At 39.7% G+C, this 13,600-nt stretch overlaps 1 protein-coding gene across 2 annotated transcripts in view; it reads right to left on the bottom strand.

Moving 5' to 3' along the window:
* The window catches only part of galnt14 (UDP-N-acetyl-alpha-D-galactosamine:polypeptide N-acetylgalactosaminyltransferase 14 (GalNAc-T14)), a 266,824-nt gene that overhangs the window by 6,790 nt on the left and 246,434 nt on the right, over window positions 1-13,600 (bottom strand). The window contains exons 13-14 of one of the 2 annotated variants that reach the window (XM_085383097.1): window positions 11,400-11,544; window positions 3,036-3,155 (exon numbers count right to left, since the gene is read on the bottom strand). In XM_085383097.1, the coding sequence (XP_085239223.1) occupies window positions 3,036-3,155; window positions 11,400-11,544 (265 nt within the window). The remainder of the gene's footprint in view (window positions 1-3,035; window positions 3,156-11,399; window positions 11,545-13,600) is intronic. The other variant, XM_085383098.1, reaches the window with a different exon arrangement.

Raw genomic sequence — 13,600 nt, 5'->3', positions numbered from 1 at the left:
CCTTCTCTGTCTGTCACGGTCTGTTTATTTCCGTCTTCACCACTCACTCTCACTCCCCGTTTTGCTGTCTTCCTCTGTGTCTTTCGTCCCATCACCGCGCCCACATTTCTCTAGCCTCAATTTAACCTCTCTGCATTTTCTCCTCTCTCTCTCTCTCTCTCTGGGTCTGAGTCTCTCTACCAGTCAGCTCTGGGCTGTTTCTCTGGTGGATCGCCGTTCTAATTAGCTATCATCCCTCTACTTCCTGCCTTCTGACACACAAACACGCACGCACACATACGTATGCACACTCTCAAGTGGGACATGTAACAACACTGTGTGTGCGTGTGTGTGTCTCGGTACAAAAGTTTAAAAGTTGCATGAAAGAGATCCGCTTTAGTGGCTCAGCTAAAAAACACAAACAAAACATACACAGTGACTGGTGTGTGTGTGTGTGTGTGTGTGGTTTCAGTCCTTTAGTTTAAGTCTCAAGGACTCCAGCTTTAAACACCTGCCTGTGCGCTTTTTGTGTTCAATTGTCTTCATCATTAGCCACAAACCTCCGTTCTTCCTTCCTTTAATTCCTCCTTTCAAACTGTTCCTTTCCCTATTTTGGTTTTGCTTCCTTTGTTCCCTTCCTTATTTCTGTTTGCTTTTTCTTTCCTGCCATTTAGCCTTCCTTCCTTTCCACATTGTTCTTTATTCCTTTTTCTTCATTCATCCTTTTCTATTTAGTTCCCCAAGCTACCTTATTTATTTCCTTGTTAATGTCCTCTTTCCATTTCGCCCATTTATGCATGTTTGTTATTCATTCCTTCTTTACATCATCCATCTTTTTTTCCTTCCTTCATATAGCTCCCCTCCTTCCTTCCTTCCCTCCCCTCCCAATTCTTTCTCCCTTTCTTTTATCCATACCATTTCGATAAATTTATTCTTTGTTTGCTTCCTACTATTTAGCATTCCTTCCTTTCATTCACTGCTTCCTTCCTTCCTACCGTCCTTCCTTCATTGCGTGTCCCATTTACACCTACCTGCATGCATTCTTTCCTTTTCCTATTGTTTCTTCCTCACTTTTCTTATTCTTTCCTTCCTACACCTGTCCTCCTTCTTTCTTTCTCTCCTTTCTTCCATGCCACATTACACTTTCCTCCCTGCCCATATCTTTTTTCCTTCATTCCTTTCCCCTGCCTTCTTTACCTGTTTCCTTCCTTTTTTCCTATCCTTAATTCCTTCCTTCTTTCTTTTTCTTTTCTTCTTTTCATGCCCCCACGGGCTTTCTTTTCCTTCCCTATTCTTTCTTCCTTTCTTCCAATCTTCCTTTCTTTTCTATACCTTGCTTTCTTCCTTCTTTCTCTCCTTTCTTTGATGTCCCTATTATATTTTCCTTCCCATATCCTTTGTTCCTTCATTTCTTTCCCATTCTCCTCTCCTAACTTCCTCTATGTATTTCTATCATTCTATTTTCTCTATCCTTACATCCTTCACCTCTGTCATTCTTTCTCTCCACTTTCCTCATTTTTTTAAACATTGTTTTCCATCTTTCCTCCATCAGTTTTGCTGATAAAGATCTTTTTGTTTGCTCTTCCTCTTGCTTTACCTCCAAACCCCTCTCCCCAGTGTACTGAGAGTGTCTCCATAAAGAGCACACGTGCAGGAGAGTACGCTCCTGTCCGTCAGAGTCACATCCAGTTAACAATCCAGAAGAGCAACAACTTTCTCCCCAGATTCCCTCAGCTGGCACATCTATTGTATCTGAAGTTTTTGTCTCGTTTGGTGACAGCACATCCTCTTCTGCTGCTGCTGCCACAGGGGAGCTTACTGCTGAGGTATAAAAATATGCAGACCCCTAGAAGCCTGAGCCTCACTCATAAAGCCTAAAATGGGGCGGACTGTTCTTCAGGTGAGGAATTAAGTGAACAAATGCACAAAGACTCTTGAATCCTGTGACAAGATTTATTTTGATTTATTGTGTTTACTTTTTGCTCTGGGCTTTTGTTGATGTACACTGTGTGCTGCAGCAACGTGTTATATGATGAACGGCTGCCCTACGAGGTCATTTGTTTGTTCTTTTTCTTTTCTTTACCTTTTTCTCCTTTCACATCCACATTTTTTCCTCCCTTCATTCTCTTTTCTTTTATCAGTATTTACTCTTTATTCTTTTATCATCACACATCAACATTTCCTTCAGCCTCCATTTCTCTTCTCTTACTCCTTTAGTCTTTCTCTTCCTGGTTTTAGCCCCTTGTCGCTCCCCTAATTACCTCTCCTTTTACTTCAATTTCCTGTCTCTCCTTTTCCCCCCGCTTTTTGCGCTTCAATGACTAATGGATCAAATAATGCATAATAAGAGCAATGACGAACACTGAGTGAATCATACACCCTAGCACCTGTACATGGTTTTTAATGTCTGATCCTGCCCACGTGTCCAGTAGATTCTATTAATCCAGATGGGATGAACACAAATACACACGCACACACAGATGAACATTTACACATAGGTGCACTTTTGCAGAATTTTCCATGCAGACTGAACAGTTGGTGGGGTGTAATGAGCTAATCTTCTGCAATACCTCTCCCTTAACTTCCTCTCCTCTGTGTCCCTCTGCCTTTCTATTTTCCTCATCTTTTCTTTTTGTCTGTCTAGCTTCACCTTTCCACCTGTGCCTCTCTCCATCGCTCTCTCTCTCTCTCTCAGGTGATTTATTGGTTGTCAGGTCGTTCTGTGCTGCAGGAGCTTCTGGGACGCCGTCAAGGTGCCCAGTGGTCAGGTAATGACAAGAGCGAGTGTGTATGTGTGTCTGTATTTCTAGCTACCTGTCCAAAAAACTGTCAAGCATCTGCTCCTGCAGAGTGTGTGTGTGTGTGTGTGTGTGTTAGTGCGAGTATGTGTGTGTGTATAACAATCATCTTTAGACAAATTTGCCTTCAGATTAATTAACATTTAGATTAATTTATCAGCCATATGATATACGGTTATGACCCGCCAGCAGATACGCACCACCTGTCTTCCTCGACTATGTGTGTCTGTCTAAGTGTATGCGTGTATGTGCTCAGACCTGTTTGCCATCCGCCATGTTGCAGGGCAGCAGCAGGACCTGGGAGGCAGGGAACGTGGTGGAGACAGACAGGCAGTGCTGCTGCTGTCGGATCTGCTGTCCGTGAGTGTACACCCACTCCTGCAGAGAGGAAGATGGAGTTAATCATTTTTATCTGCTCTGAATTTTGAAATGCTGTGTGTGGGTTTGGTTTTTGAAAGCTGACATTTTCAAGTGCAGCCCCACCTCTGGTGTTGTTTCTGATAAGCGGTCATGAAGATAAAGTCATTAAAGACAGCACAACAGCGGTAGAGACAGGTGGAAAAGCAACATTAAATTGGTGTGAATTTAATCCTCAACTCCCATTGTTTCTTGCTTTGCACCAGACCTGACTGCAGGGATTTGCTCCCATCTGGCTACAAGAGTATCGGTGAAGCCTGGCTCGCAGTTGGCATTGCAGTTCAGCACAAATGTGCTGAATGGGGAGGAAATTAGGGCTCTATCCAGGCCAGCCATCCACAACAAACTGTGAAAGCCATTTCTTTATAGACCAAACAAACAATGCTGACATGCTTGTCAAAGCAAATGGTTTAAATCGTCTTAATCGTGTTTGATTTTGATATATCTTTATTAGAATTAAAGGGCATTTAACAAACTAGGGATGATCCTGACTTATAACTTTTCATTTCAATATGAAAATACTGAAAAAGTTCCTGCAGCTATTTCTTGCCTTAATAAATATATATAAACAGTCACATGAGAAAGAAAGTTTTCACGGGATCCTAAAAGGTAAAAAGAATACTCCGTGATATTTTCCTTCATAGTTCAGTCAAATTTGTCTTATAAGGAGAAATCTTGTAGAGAAATGTTGCCTCTTTTTTATGACACTGTTTTACCCTCATTGATGTTTGCAGGCATTCATTTCTGCTCACCTCTCTTAAGGTCCTGCCACAGCATTTCAGTCGGGCAGAGGTCTGGACCGACTGGGCCATTGCAGGACCTTGATTGTTTTTTCAGCCATCAGTTGCATATTTGCTGCTGTGTTTATTATCATCGTCCTTTTGCAATGATCCAATTTAAGCCCAGCTTTAGCTGTTGAACAGATGGCCTCACATTTGACTCTAGAATACTTTAGTATAAAGAAAAGTTCATGGCTGATTGCATGGTCCGAGTGATTACAGAGCAGTTTTGCCCAAGCAGTCTTTTTGTCTTCCATTATTCAATTTTCACCAGCTTATCTGAGTCCAGGTTGTAGGAGCAGCGGTCTAAGCAAAGATGCTCAGACCTTCCTCTCCTGTAGAACTGCCTGAAGGGTTTACTGTGAATAATGAGCTAGCAACAGATGCAAGGCTTAAAGTCAGAGTTTTCAATGTCACAAAGATGACACCTGGCTAGATCACCCTGGTAACTATAATGACATATAACCTTGTCTGAAGCAGGCAGTGTTACAAGTTTCAGGTAAAAACAGCTTGAAATGATACATTTTTATGGATTGTGTTTAGAAAGCACTGAAAGAAGTCCTGCTATCAAGTTACAGACTGTGTATCTCATTATCAGCATTATCTTCAAGTATTCGTTGGTGAAGCAAAAAATGCATGAATACGTTTTTTTTGTTATGTTGTTTCTTTAAACTGCTGGAATTGTATAAAATAGAGCAAAAAATAGAAAAATCAGTCAATCCATTTGTAGCACATTTATCACCAAGAATAATCAGTCTACAAAAACGATCTCACTAAGCCCCGGCCACAGATACATTTCTTTCAGAAGCCTGTGAGAGAGTATCAGACCTGTGTAGCTCACTGTGTAGCTCACTGTGTAGCGCATATTGTATAAATGTATCAAGATTAAAGTCAGACAATATATAACTCACAAAGCTCGAACGTCTTGTCCAAAATGATTATATCAGACTCAGTCCGAGTACCTTTTTTTAAAAAACTTAAATTAGATAGAGAGTTGCAGACAAACATTTATGAGCAATGTTGAAAACAGATACTTAGAAAAACACAAATACTTTTCATAAATCAATGGAATTAGCTTTTTTTAATGGTCATCAAGACATGATTAGTAGTTACTACAAATGTCTGCAGTCTGCAGGGAACTGGTGTACTTTAATTGTCTTAGTTACTAGTTAATTAACAGATTACCATTTTATATTCAACACGCATGAAAATTGCTACTCAACAGTCAGCTTTATATTAAATATAATTAATCATGAATAGTATTAAGTATAAAATCATTAGATATCACCTTACATTAGATCAGCTTCATTGAGGAAATTGTACATACAGATGAATGTATATCATTAAGAAAAAAATACTAGATTTTACATTGGTACAACATTCAGGGCCACATTTCCAAATTATGAGTGATTTTGTGTTTACAGCCATTAACATGAAATTTTCAGCTCTGTACTTGTGATCTGTACTGGAGCTTTGTTGCTTTTACCTAAACTCCAAACACTTGTTTTTTGTTTGGCATTTTAACTTAATGGATTACTCTATTCTCAGATTAGCTTTTCATTAATTTTCTGTTGACTTGCTTTTCAGTTAATCATTAAATCTTTCAGTGAATAAGTAATGTGTTTTTTAACCCCCCCCCCCCCCTTCATTTCATATTCAAACATTATTAACATAATCATACTGCTATAAGTCTGCTGACTTGACCTTATAGAATAATGGAGGTCGAGAGTCAGATGGCAGAACAGTGGGAGGTCTTTTCAAACCAGCTGGGTGATTTATGACATTTTATCTTAAATATCTCAACGCTGCGGGGTGTATTTCATCACATGATTGATTTATTGAACTGCAGCAAAGAGAATGACATTAGAAGTTAATTGGTCCTGCAGCTCAGTACATCTTCTCTCTACTGGAACGTCCCAGGATTCGTACTTAAGAGTCAGTGTTCAACAATATAAAACCAGTAACCTCACCACTGCTCAGGCTGGGATGTAACTAACACACCTGTTTTCCAATGAGAATTCTAAAGCATTTTTAAATCCGTCAAGATCATTGTTGTTATTACTGTAATAATAACAATAATAAAAATTTGAGCACATTTCTATTATAATTTTCGTAGATGCATATTAAATAGCCGGGCCTGAGGATTCCGCCTGCTTTTTCTGTTTCAGCTTCTGGTGAAAATGTCTTTATTTAAGTAAAGAAAGACACGAAAATCAGGCACTGACTCACACTTCAATATTTCCTGGAATATAAGGCAGTGTGGCCCTCACGGTGGTCCTGCATTACTTTCAAATAATTATTCCTAACATTTATAATCTCTTGGCCTCGCTGCTGACTCATGCCTTATTCTTCTGTTTTCTTTTGAATTTGCCTGGTTTCAGACGTGAGAAAAGGATTTTTATTATTTCAGATGTGTTCCAACAAGATTCGACTTTCTGCACAATCCTGACATGTCACGTATGCGTATCTCGGGAATATTTTTAGAAAGTCACCGCCTGCATGTAAACACGTTAGGCAGAGGTTGAAGCGGACTGCTAACTGTGATGGGAATCAGGCTGCGGGTAAACACGCTCACTGGTTATGCTGTTAAACATTAAGCAGGTCAGCACTGAAACAAGGTCTGCATGCTCAGCACAAGTGTTCCCCAGATAGCTAAAAGGTTAAAAGCAAAGTGGACTTTGGCTCAAAATAATGATGACACCTGCAGCTCTGTGTACAAAGCTGTGAGTGTAAGCTTTATTCTTTCCTGAAAAAAAAGAAAAAAGAAAGTTGCCCGAACTACTTTCTATTTGTGTGCACATTCAGAGTCGACAGCAGAAATGATTAAAGTACAACTTCATGCCTGTGCACTCATTACATTTGGAGCAAATTGTGTTTAAATTCATGGTTTTGTGGCTCAGTGGGTTGGATTTCATACCCATCATTCTTGTACCTCATCTTACATTTCTGCTATGTTATACACAGTTGTCCACCTCCCATTAATACACTCATATAATGCATTTGAATCCTTGCTTTGCAGGATTCAGTTCTAGTTTCTGCTGCTGTGGGTTTATAAAATGGTCTCTCTGCCTCTGCTATTGATTTTTATTTCCTTGTATGTGAAAGTTGGTGCAAAATGGTAGGTTTAAAGACATTTCTTTTCTTTTTTTTCTGATGGACCGAAGCTTCAGATTTTTAAGCTTCAGAATGGCTATTTTTTGTTCTTACATTGCATTATTTACACTATTAATGTCCCATATTTGATATTCCATTATTATTTCATTACTTATGCCAAAAAACTTCTCGTCAACTTTCAAGTTGATGTCCTGTGGGAGAGCTTTGTTTTCACTTGCTATTTTGAATTGCTTTTCACTTCATGTTTGGCTGCCTGCGCTGGTAATCCAGCATCCTCATCTAACAAATTGGAAGAGAGACCAGGGGACACCCCGAGTCCAAAGTGAGACAAACAAAGACATTTACAAACTTCTTCACCCTCATTCGACAATAAAGAACCACTGAAAGGTTTGGACAGGCTAAGAGGATCCAAACTATTGACTAGTACTGTATATCAGCTGGTGGAACCATTCTGGCCTCTGCTATGTTACTCAAACACTAACACAGGTTTTGCTACTATTTAGGAAATTACTATTCAAATTAAGATGTGTGGGCTTACAAAACATTTGCATGACTGACTCGTAGCAATCTTCGATAAGTCTGGAAGTAGACCCCACTTTACCACGTCACTGGAAATGTGAGTAATAGCTACAAAATGGACGTTACATTAAATAAGATTCCTAACTGTGATGGAGAGCATAAATCCATAAGGAAAGGTTTACAAAGTTTCAAATAAAATCAACACAAATGTCATTTTCTCAAAGATTTCTATACAATCTTTCTGAAACAGATGAATGAGCCATCCTCTGCTGCCCATGAATCCTCGTGGGTCTTACTCACTTCTTCCCTATTTTCAATTCACCTGGTTTTGTTTAAAAATGTCTGTAAAAACTCTACATCATAATGCACAAAATATTAATAGTCTTGAGTCACTCTCCTCTCTTTCCATTTTGCTTCCATAGAAAAAGATTTTTAATTTTTTAAAATGATTTTGAGCAACAGTTCTCCAGGATTTCCTGGGGGGAATCAGTGTTAAACCACTTAACACTGACTGAATGGTGAATAATTCAAGCATAAAAAAGACAACCAACTCAGGGATTAACCAGGGTTTTGTATACATGCAACAGACAACAACATCCTGTGGCAAAACACATAATTTGCTCACACGTCTTTAAACAGATCTGCAGAAAACATCTAAGATAACACAGATAGACAGAAATAAAATTTTAAGTAATACTAAGTAGTAGTTCCACATCAACAAGATGACTCTCAAGAAGCTATTAGCTAAAACCTTGGCATAGCTCAGGACGGTGTGCAGTCTGTCAATCTCAGGAAACTGGACAACTGGAGGTCAAGATAAGTTGCAGGCCTACAAATTCTCTACAGCCGATGAACAGTATCTGAAAATTATATTATATTAAAAAGAGGAAAAATCCAGCAAAGACCTGACGCTGGACCTGAGGGAACCATCGGGCCCTTCAGCTGATCCATCAAACGTTTGCTGAAGCCTCATGAGAAATGGTCTCAGTGGAAAAGCGGCTGTCAAGAAGTCATTCATAAGGAAAGGAAACAGGGAGGGAGGGCTGAGGCATGCCAAATTACACAAGAACTGGACTGAAAATTAATGCCAACAAGTCTTACGGAGTAATGAATATGATGAATTGTCAATATGTATAGACTTGGTCAAGAGACAGATACAATGGAATCTCTCTTACTACATTAAATAAATTACATTTTATTTATATAGCAACAGCTTTGGCCTCATGAAGACTTTATTAACAAATTTGCAATCAAAAGGTATCTTGCCAACTTCAGTATTTATATTTGATTACAAGGCCCGTGTTATCAGTGACATATGGCTAAAGCATTCTCGTAATCTGGGTATAAAAAGACAAAAACGATACTGGGATTAAAATTTATTTCAACTGTGATAGATATCACATCTACCCCCAAGCACTATTTATGGCACAACCTTACCAATGAGTACAAAACAAACCCACTACAGGACTACTGCAGCGTGACTATACTGTGGCTGCTTGCTTGAATTCACCAGTGACTGGATAAACATTTATTTTCTGATTTCTGAATTGACTTTTATCCCTAAAAGAACTGATGTCAGCACATTTGTAACCACCTGAGCATGGCATGATTTGGGTTTGGTTAACTACATACATTTGAAGCTACACTGATTAATGTTAAAAAAAACTCTTACTTCCCTTTCCAAAGTGAGACACTATCTTACAGCCAGATAGTTTTGAAATTATATATCAGTATCCAACTTTGTCAATGCTCTCGATTTTCTGTTGAGAACGGCCTTGACAGGACATGATTATAACTATACCTCGATAGGAGTAATGACCAAAACCGCAGGTAAATTTAATAATTCATATTAGAAATATTTCATTTGAATTCCTTCATTTTATAGTAATTGGGCTGCTTTAAAACCTTAACATGACAGAAGGGGGAAATGAATTAAAATTCAAAATTATACCCACCTGGGAGCTGCCCAGTTCAAACCAGACTTCTGAACACGAACAAACAGGGATTAAGAGCCCCCCTTCAGGCCTTTCTCTTGCGTTGCTGATTACTGAGAGTTTCTCATTCACATTCACACACATCTCAGCGGTTCTCCCTTTGAGCTCAGGGATCTGAACCAGCGACCTTCCAGCCACAAGCCAAGCTCTGCAGCCTTTAGGCATCCCAGCTGCTGACACATTTGCTTTCTGCGCAGCGGCTTGTTTAGAGTGAAGCGCAGCCTTCACACTTGTTCTTAACATGGAATAATAAGAATCCTACGGGTATTAATTATAGCTCAGAGAAAGGGAAACACACACACACACGCTCCTCAGCATGCTGCTGTGCAAAGTAAATAAAAATGAACATAGTGAGAGCAGGTCAGACATACACACATAAACACAGAGAAGAGTAAAAAATAACTGGCTGAACACAAACAAGACATTTTCACACTCGCACTGACGTCCTGTGAATTTACAGCGAGTGACAGGGCGCCATGTGTCCTGCTCCTGCCTGCTCTATTTCAGCAGCACCTTCACCTAAACCAAACAGTCAAATAGTGAGAAAGTATATGACCAACTATTTTCTGTTGTGTGCTCCAGGTCAGAAAGAGAAGCTTTTTTTCTCTTTAAATCCTGTCTGTACATGCAGATTTTATACACAGCATGCACACATAAAGGTCGCAAACACAAAAAAACACACATTTTAAAACCTTAGTGTGTTTTAGGGGAACAATTTTCTGGAAAATGGCAAGTGAGAGACAATAAAATGAAAGCTGAGGTTGAGCAGTATTTCCTCATCCTTTTTCTTTCTTTCTTTTTTAAATCCGTTCAGCCCACCATTTTGCACTTGCAGCTTTTCTGCACACTCACAATCAGGTGAAAGCCACTATAAGAAGAATTTTCCATGCTATTGCAACAGATTTCAAATTATTCTCCTGCCCTAAAGTTTTGAGTTTGGCAAACAAAATGCTATTGCTGAAGACTGAATTTTTCATGTGTTACATTTTCATTCAGCTGCTTCCTTTAGGGGCTGTGTTGGCAGCAGATCATCTACCTCGCTCTCATCCTCTGTCCCACCAATCCTCTGCATCTCTTCCTTCACCGCATGAAGGTCTCTCTCTTTTCCTCCTGCCTAGAAGCTCCAGCTTCAACATCCTTTGTCCAATATATCCACTATAATAAAAGAAATCTCAACCTGAGCCGTCCCTCTCATGTACTCATTCCTGTCCATTCTGGTCACTCCCAATGAAAATCTCAACATCTTCAGCTCCGCCTCATGTCTTTTTATCAGTGACACCAACTTCAAACTACACCTCACAGCAGGTCTCACTATCATCTTGTAAACTTTCTCTTTCACTCTTGGTTCTATCCTTCTGTCAACCAGACATGCATCTCCACCAACTCCACCCTGCCTGCACTTTCTTCTTTCTTCACCTCTCTTCTGTACTGTCCCCTGCTTTGGATGATTGACCCCTTCACACATCACTTTTTAAAAATACTGTATTATTATGAAGAAAGAGATCTGCATTTCAAACATTTTCTTGCTTTGTTCCTAGATTTCCCTAGATATAGCATCAATGCAACTTTTGTAAAAGTTATTTCACATTTTTAAAATTTGTAACAAAATAAAATTCTCCGTAGAACCAAATGAATGCAAACCAGGAACTAAACTGTTGAAATATAAAACTGCCATCCTGCTTTTAATAAAAGAAACAGCACTCTTTCATTTCTAGTAGTCCCTGCTGATTCACAGTAGGGACAGTTTCAGCATTTCCTCCAAGCTCTGTCTCTTCCTTTCAAACTGCTGACTGACCCACCTGATTGATGGCGGGGACGCCCTCAGTTCCCGTGCAGGGAGCTAATGTGAGGACGGGCATCTCCTGACCCTCCACCTTGCGGGACTCCAGACAGTTCTGCCTCTGTTTGATCACTCCAGACTGTGAGTCGGAGTCGTCTGGGACCCTGATGGAGAAAACGAGACTCCTTTCAGTTAAGGTATTCATTGCATCGTACGGATGTGGAGCAACATGAAACCATAAAAACTCTACCACTAAAATACGTACTTAATCTCCAAGAACACACATATCTGAAAAAGAAGCAATAGCCTTTAGAGGAAGTTTGGCCTAAAGTTAAACTATAATAGGAATGTCATTGTGATGAGACCAGAGACTTTAATCATCTCCTGCATGGTCTCATTAGCCACATCAAGATCACACTCTTAATTTGACAGAAATTTATCAGTGTTTGGGAAAAAAAAAAGATGCTCTGCACCTTTAAAAAAATCTGCTGAAGGCTACGATTCTCTAAACTCATTACTTCAGAAAGTTTCTTCCTTGTCTTCCTCTGTGATAAACTTTCTCACTCTTTCTTGTTAAAGTCTCCACTGTGCTATAAACTCGGGCTTAAGCCCTGTAGCATTAATTCAATCTGCTATCTCTCTCTGTTTTAATAACCCGTTAAAGGTTATTCTGCGTTTTAAGGGTCAGGTCTGTCTTCCCTTGAGAGCAACCGTGTTAATTCCATTCTGGGGGATTAACACCAGCCTCCAGTGGATAAATGGGTACCGGTATTTAAGTGGGAGTGTGTGTGTGTGTGTGTGCTAAAGTGTGTGAAAGGGAGAGGAAGCATTTAAATGAAAGTGTTTATGTGTCTTAAAGGTATTTTGCATTGCTAGGTTGTGTGCTTGTAAGGAAGAGTCACTGCCAGAGCTTAGGGCACACTTAAGTGTGGCCGTTTAGTTATATTTGTGTGTGAGTGTGTGTTGTGTGCAGATAGGGGAGTCAGTCTGAGGAAGCAGATCCCATGGGAACTCAGCCAATCAGGACACAGGGAGACATTTAACCCACAGAGACAGTTAGGCGTTGAAGAGGACATGAAAATGGGCTGTATATGTGAGCAGATGTGGTTGAAAACTGCTTGAGTTGCACATTTATGCAAAGGTAAATGAGAGCGACCAGTTACAACTCATCATTTTTCACTACTGGTGTGAAAGGGCATACTTTAACCTGAACCTCTTTTCATGACCACAACCAAGTAGTTTTTAATGGAAGCGAAAGTAAGAAGTGAGGGGGAAAAAAAAAGAAGCAAAGGTCCCACATTGACGCAAACCCAGTGGGACCTTTGCTTCTTCACACCCTCAAATCAGGGTGTCATAGCTGTTAACATTGGAAATGATGCAAACTGCTTACACGTCTCTTAACCATTGCTGCTTTCCAAACATTTCAAGGTGGCGGCAGTGAATGCAAACATTAGTAAAACTTGTGATGCATTTGTGAGTTGCTAAATAAGCCATATACAAAGTGCTGATCAGACTCCATTCATGAGCAGCCATGCTATAGCTGCTGCAGCTGTGTTTTTGAGCGCAAAAAACCAAGCTGAGCTTTATCGCTAGTTATGCACCAGTGGCTCTACACTGCTACTACTACTTGTAGTATTCATATGTATGCATTTATAAACGGTGCTGCCATTGCATTAAAATCAATTAGGTAAAGTGGTTGGGGAGCAATTATTGTATTGATCTGTACAAAAAGTTAAAACATATGTTCCCTCAGATGTCTCGTGACATTGAAGTTGAGACCTGCATTGATGGTTTACTGTAAAAAAACAAAAAACCCACACCTAACCTGATGGTTTAGACACTCTGGGTGTTTTTACTGATTTATCCATGAGATATAATCAACAGCAGTGAACATTGAAATGAAGGCTGCCTGAGTTTGACAAATCACAAATGGTCACAACGGCACTTGTGGTTGAAGCGATTTAAGTGGTTGTCCTCGAAGGGGAGATTGGCCAAGCATAAATCACTTTTTTATGAATAGAATTAGCGTTAAAGAATCCAGGACACAGATTAAAAACAGAGCATTTCCAACTCCAGCAGCAGAGGCTGGCGTAGACCTGGATAATGGCTAATCTGTAAAACTTGTCTGTGACCCTGTTTTTTAAAAAAAGGAATAACTCACTCAGTTTTACAAAGCTGTTAAAAAGCTTCGCAGAGATAGAGGTATCCCCTATGGGGAGC

This window comes from Rhamphochromis longiceps, linkage group LG15 (genome assembly GCF_057381845.1).
Source record: "Rhamphochromis longiceps isolate RC_006_pf linkage group LG15, R_longiceps_female_GT1.1, whole genome shotgun sequence".
In the NCBI taxonomy this organism is placed as follows: Eukaryota; Metazoa; Chordata; class Actinopteri; order Cichliformes; family Cichlidae; genus Rhamphochromis; species Rhamphochromis longiceps.
Note: the sequence above shows the minus strand (reverse complement) of the source record. Positions and strands in the feature narration are given on the sequence as shown.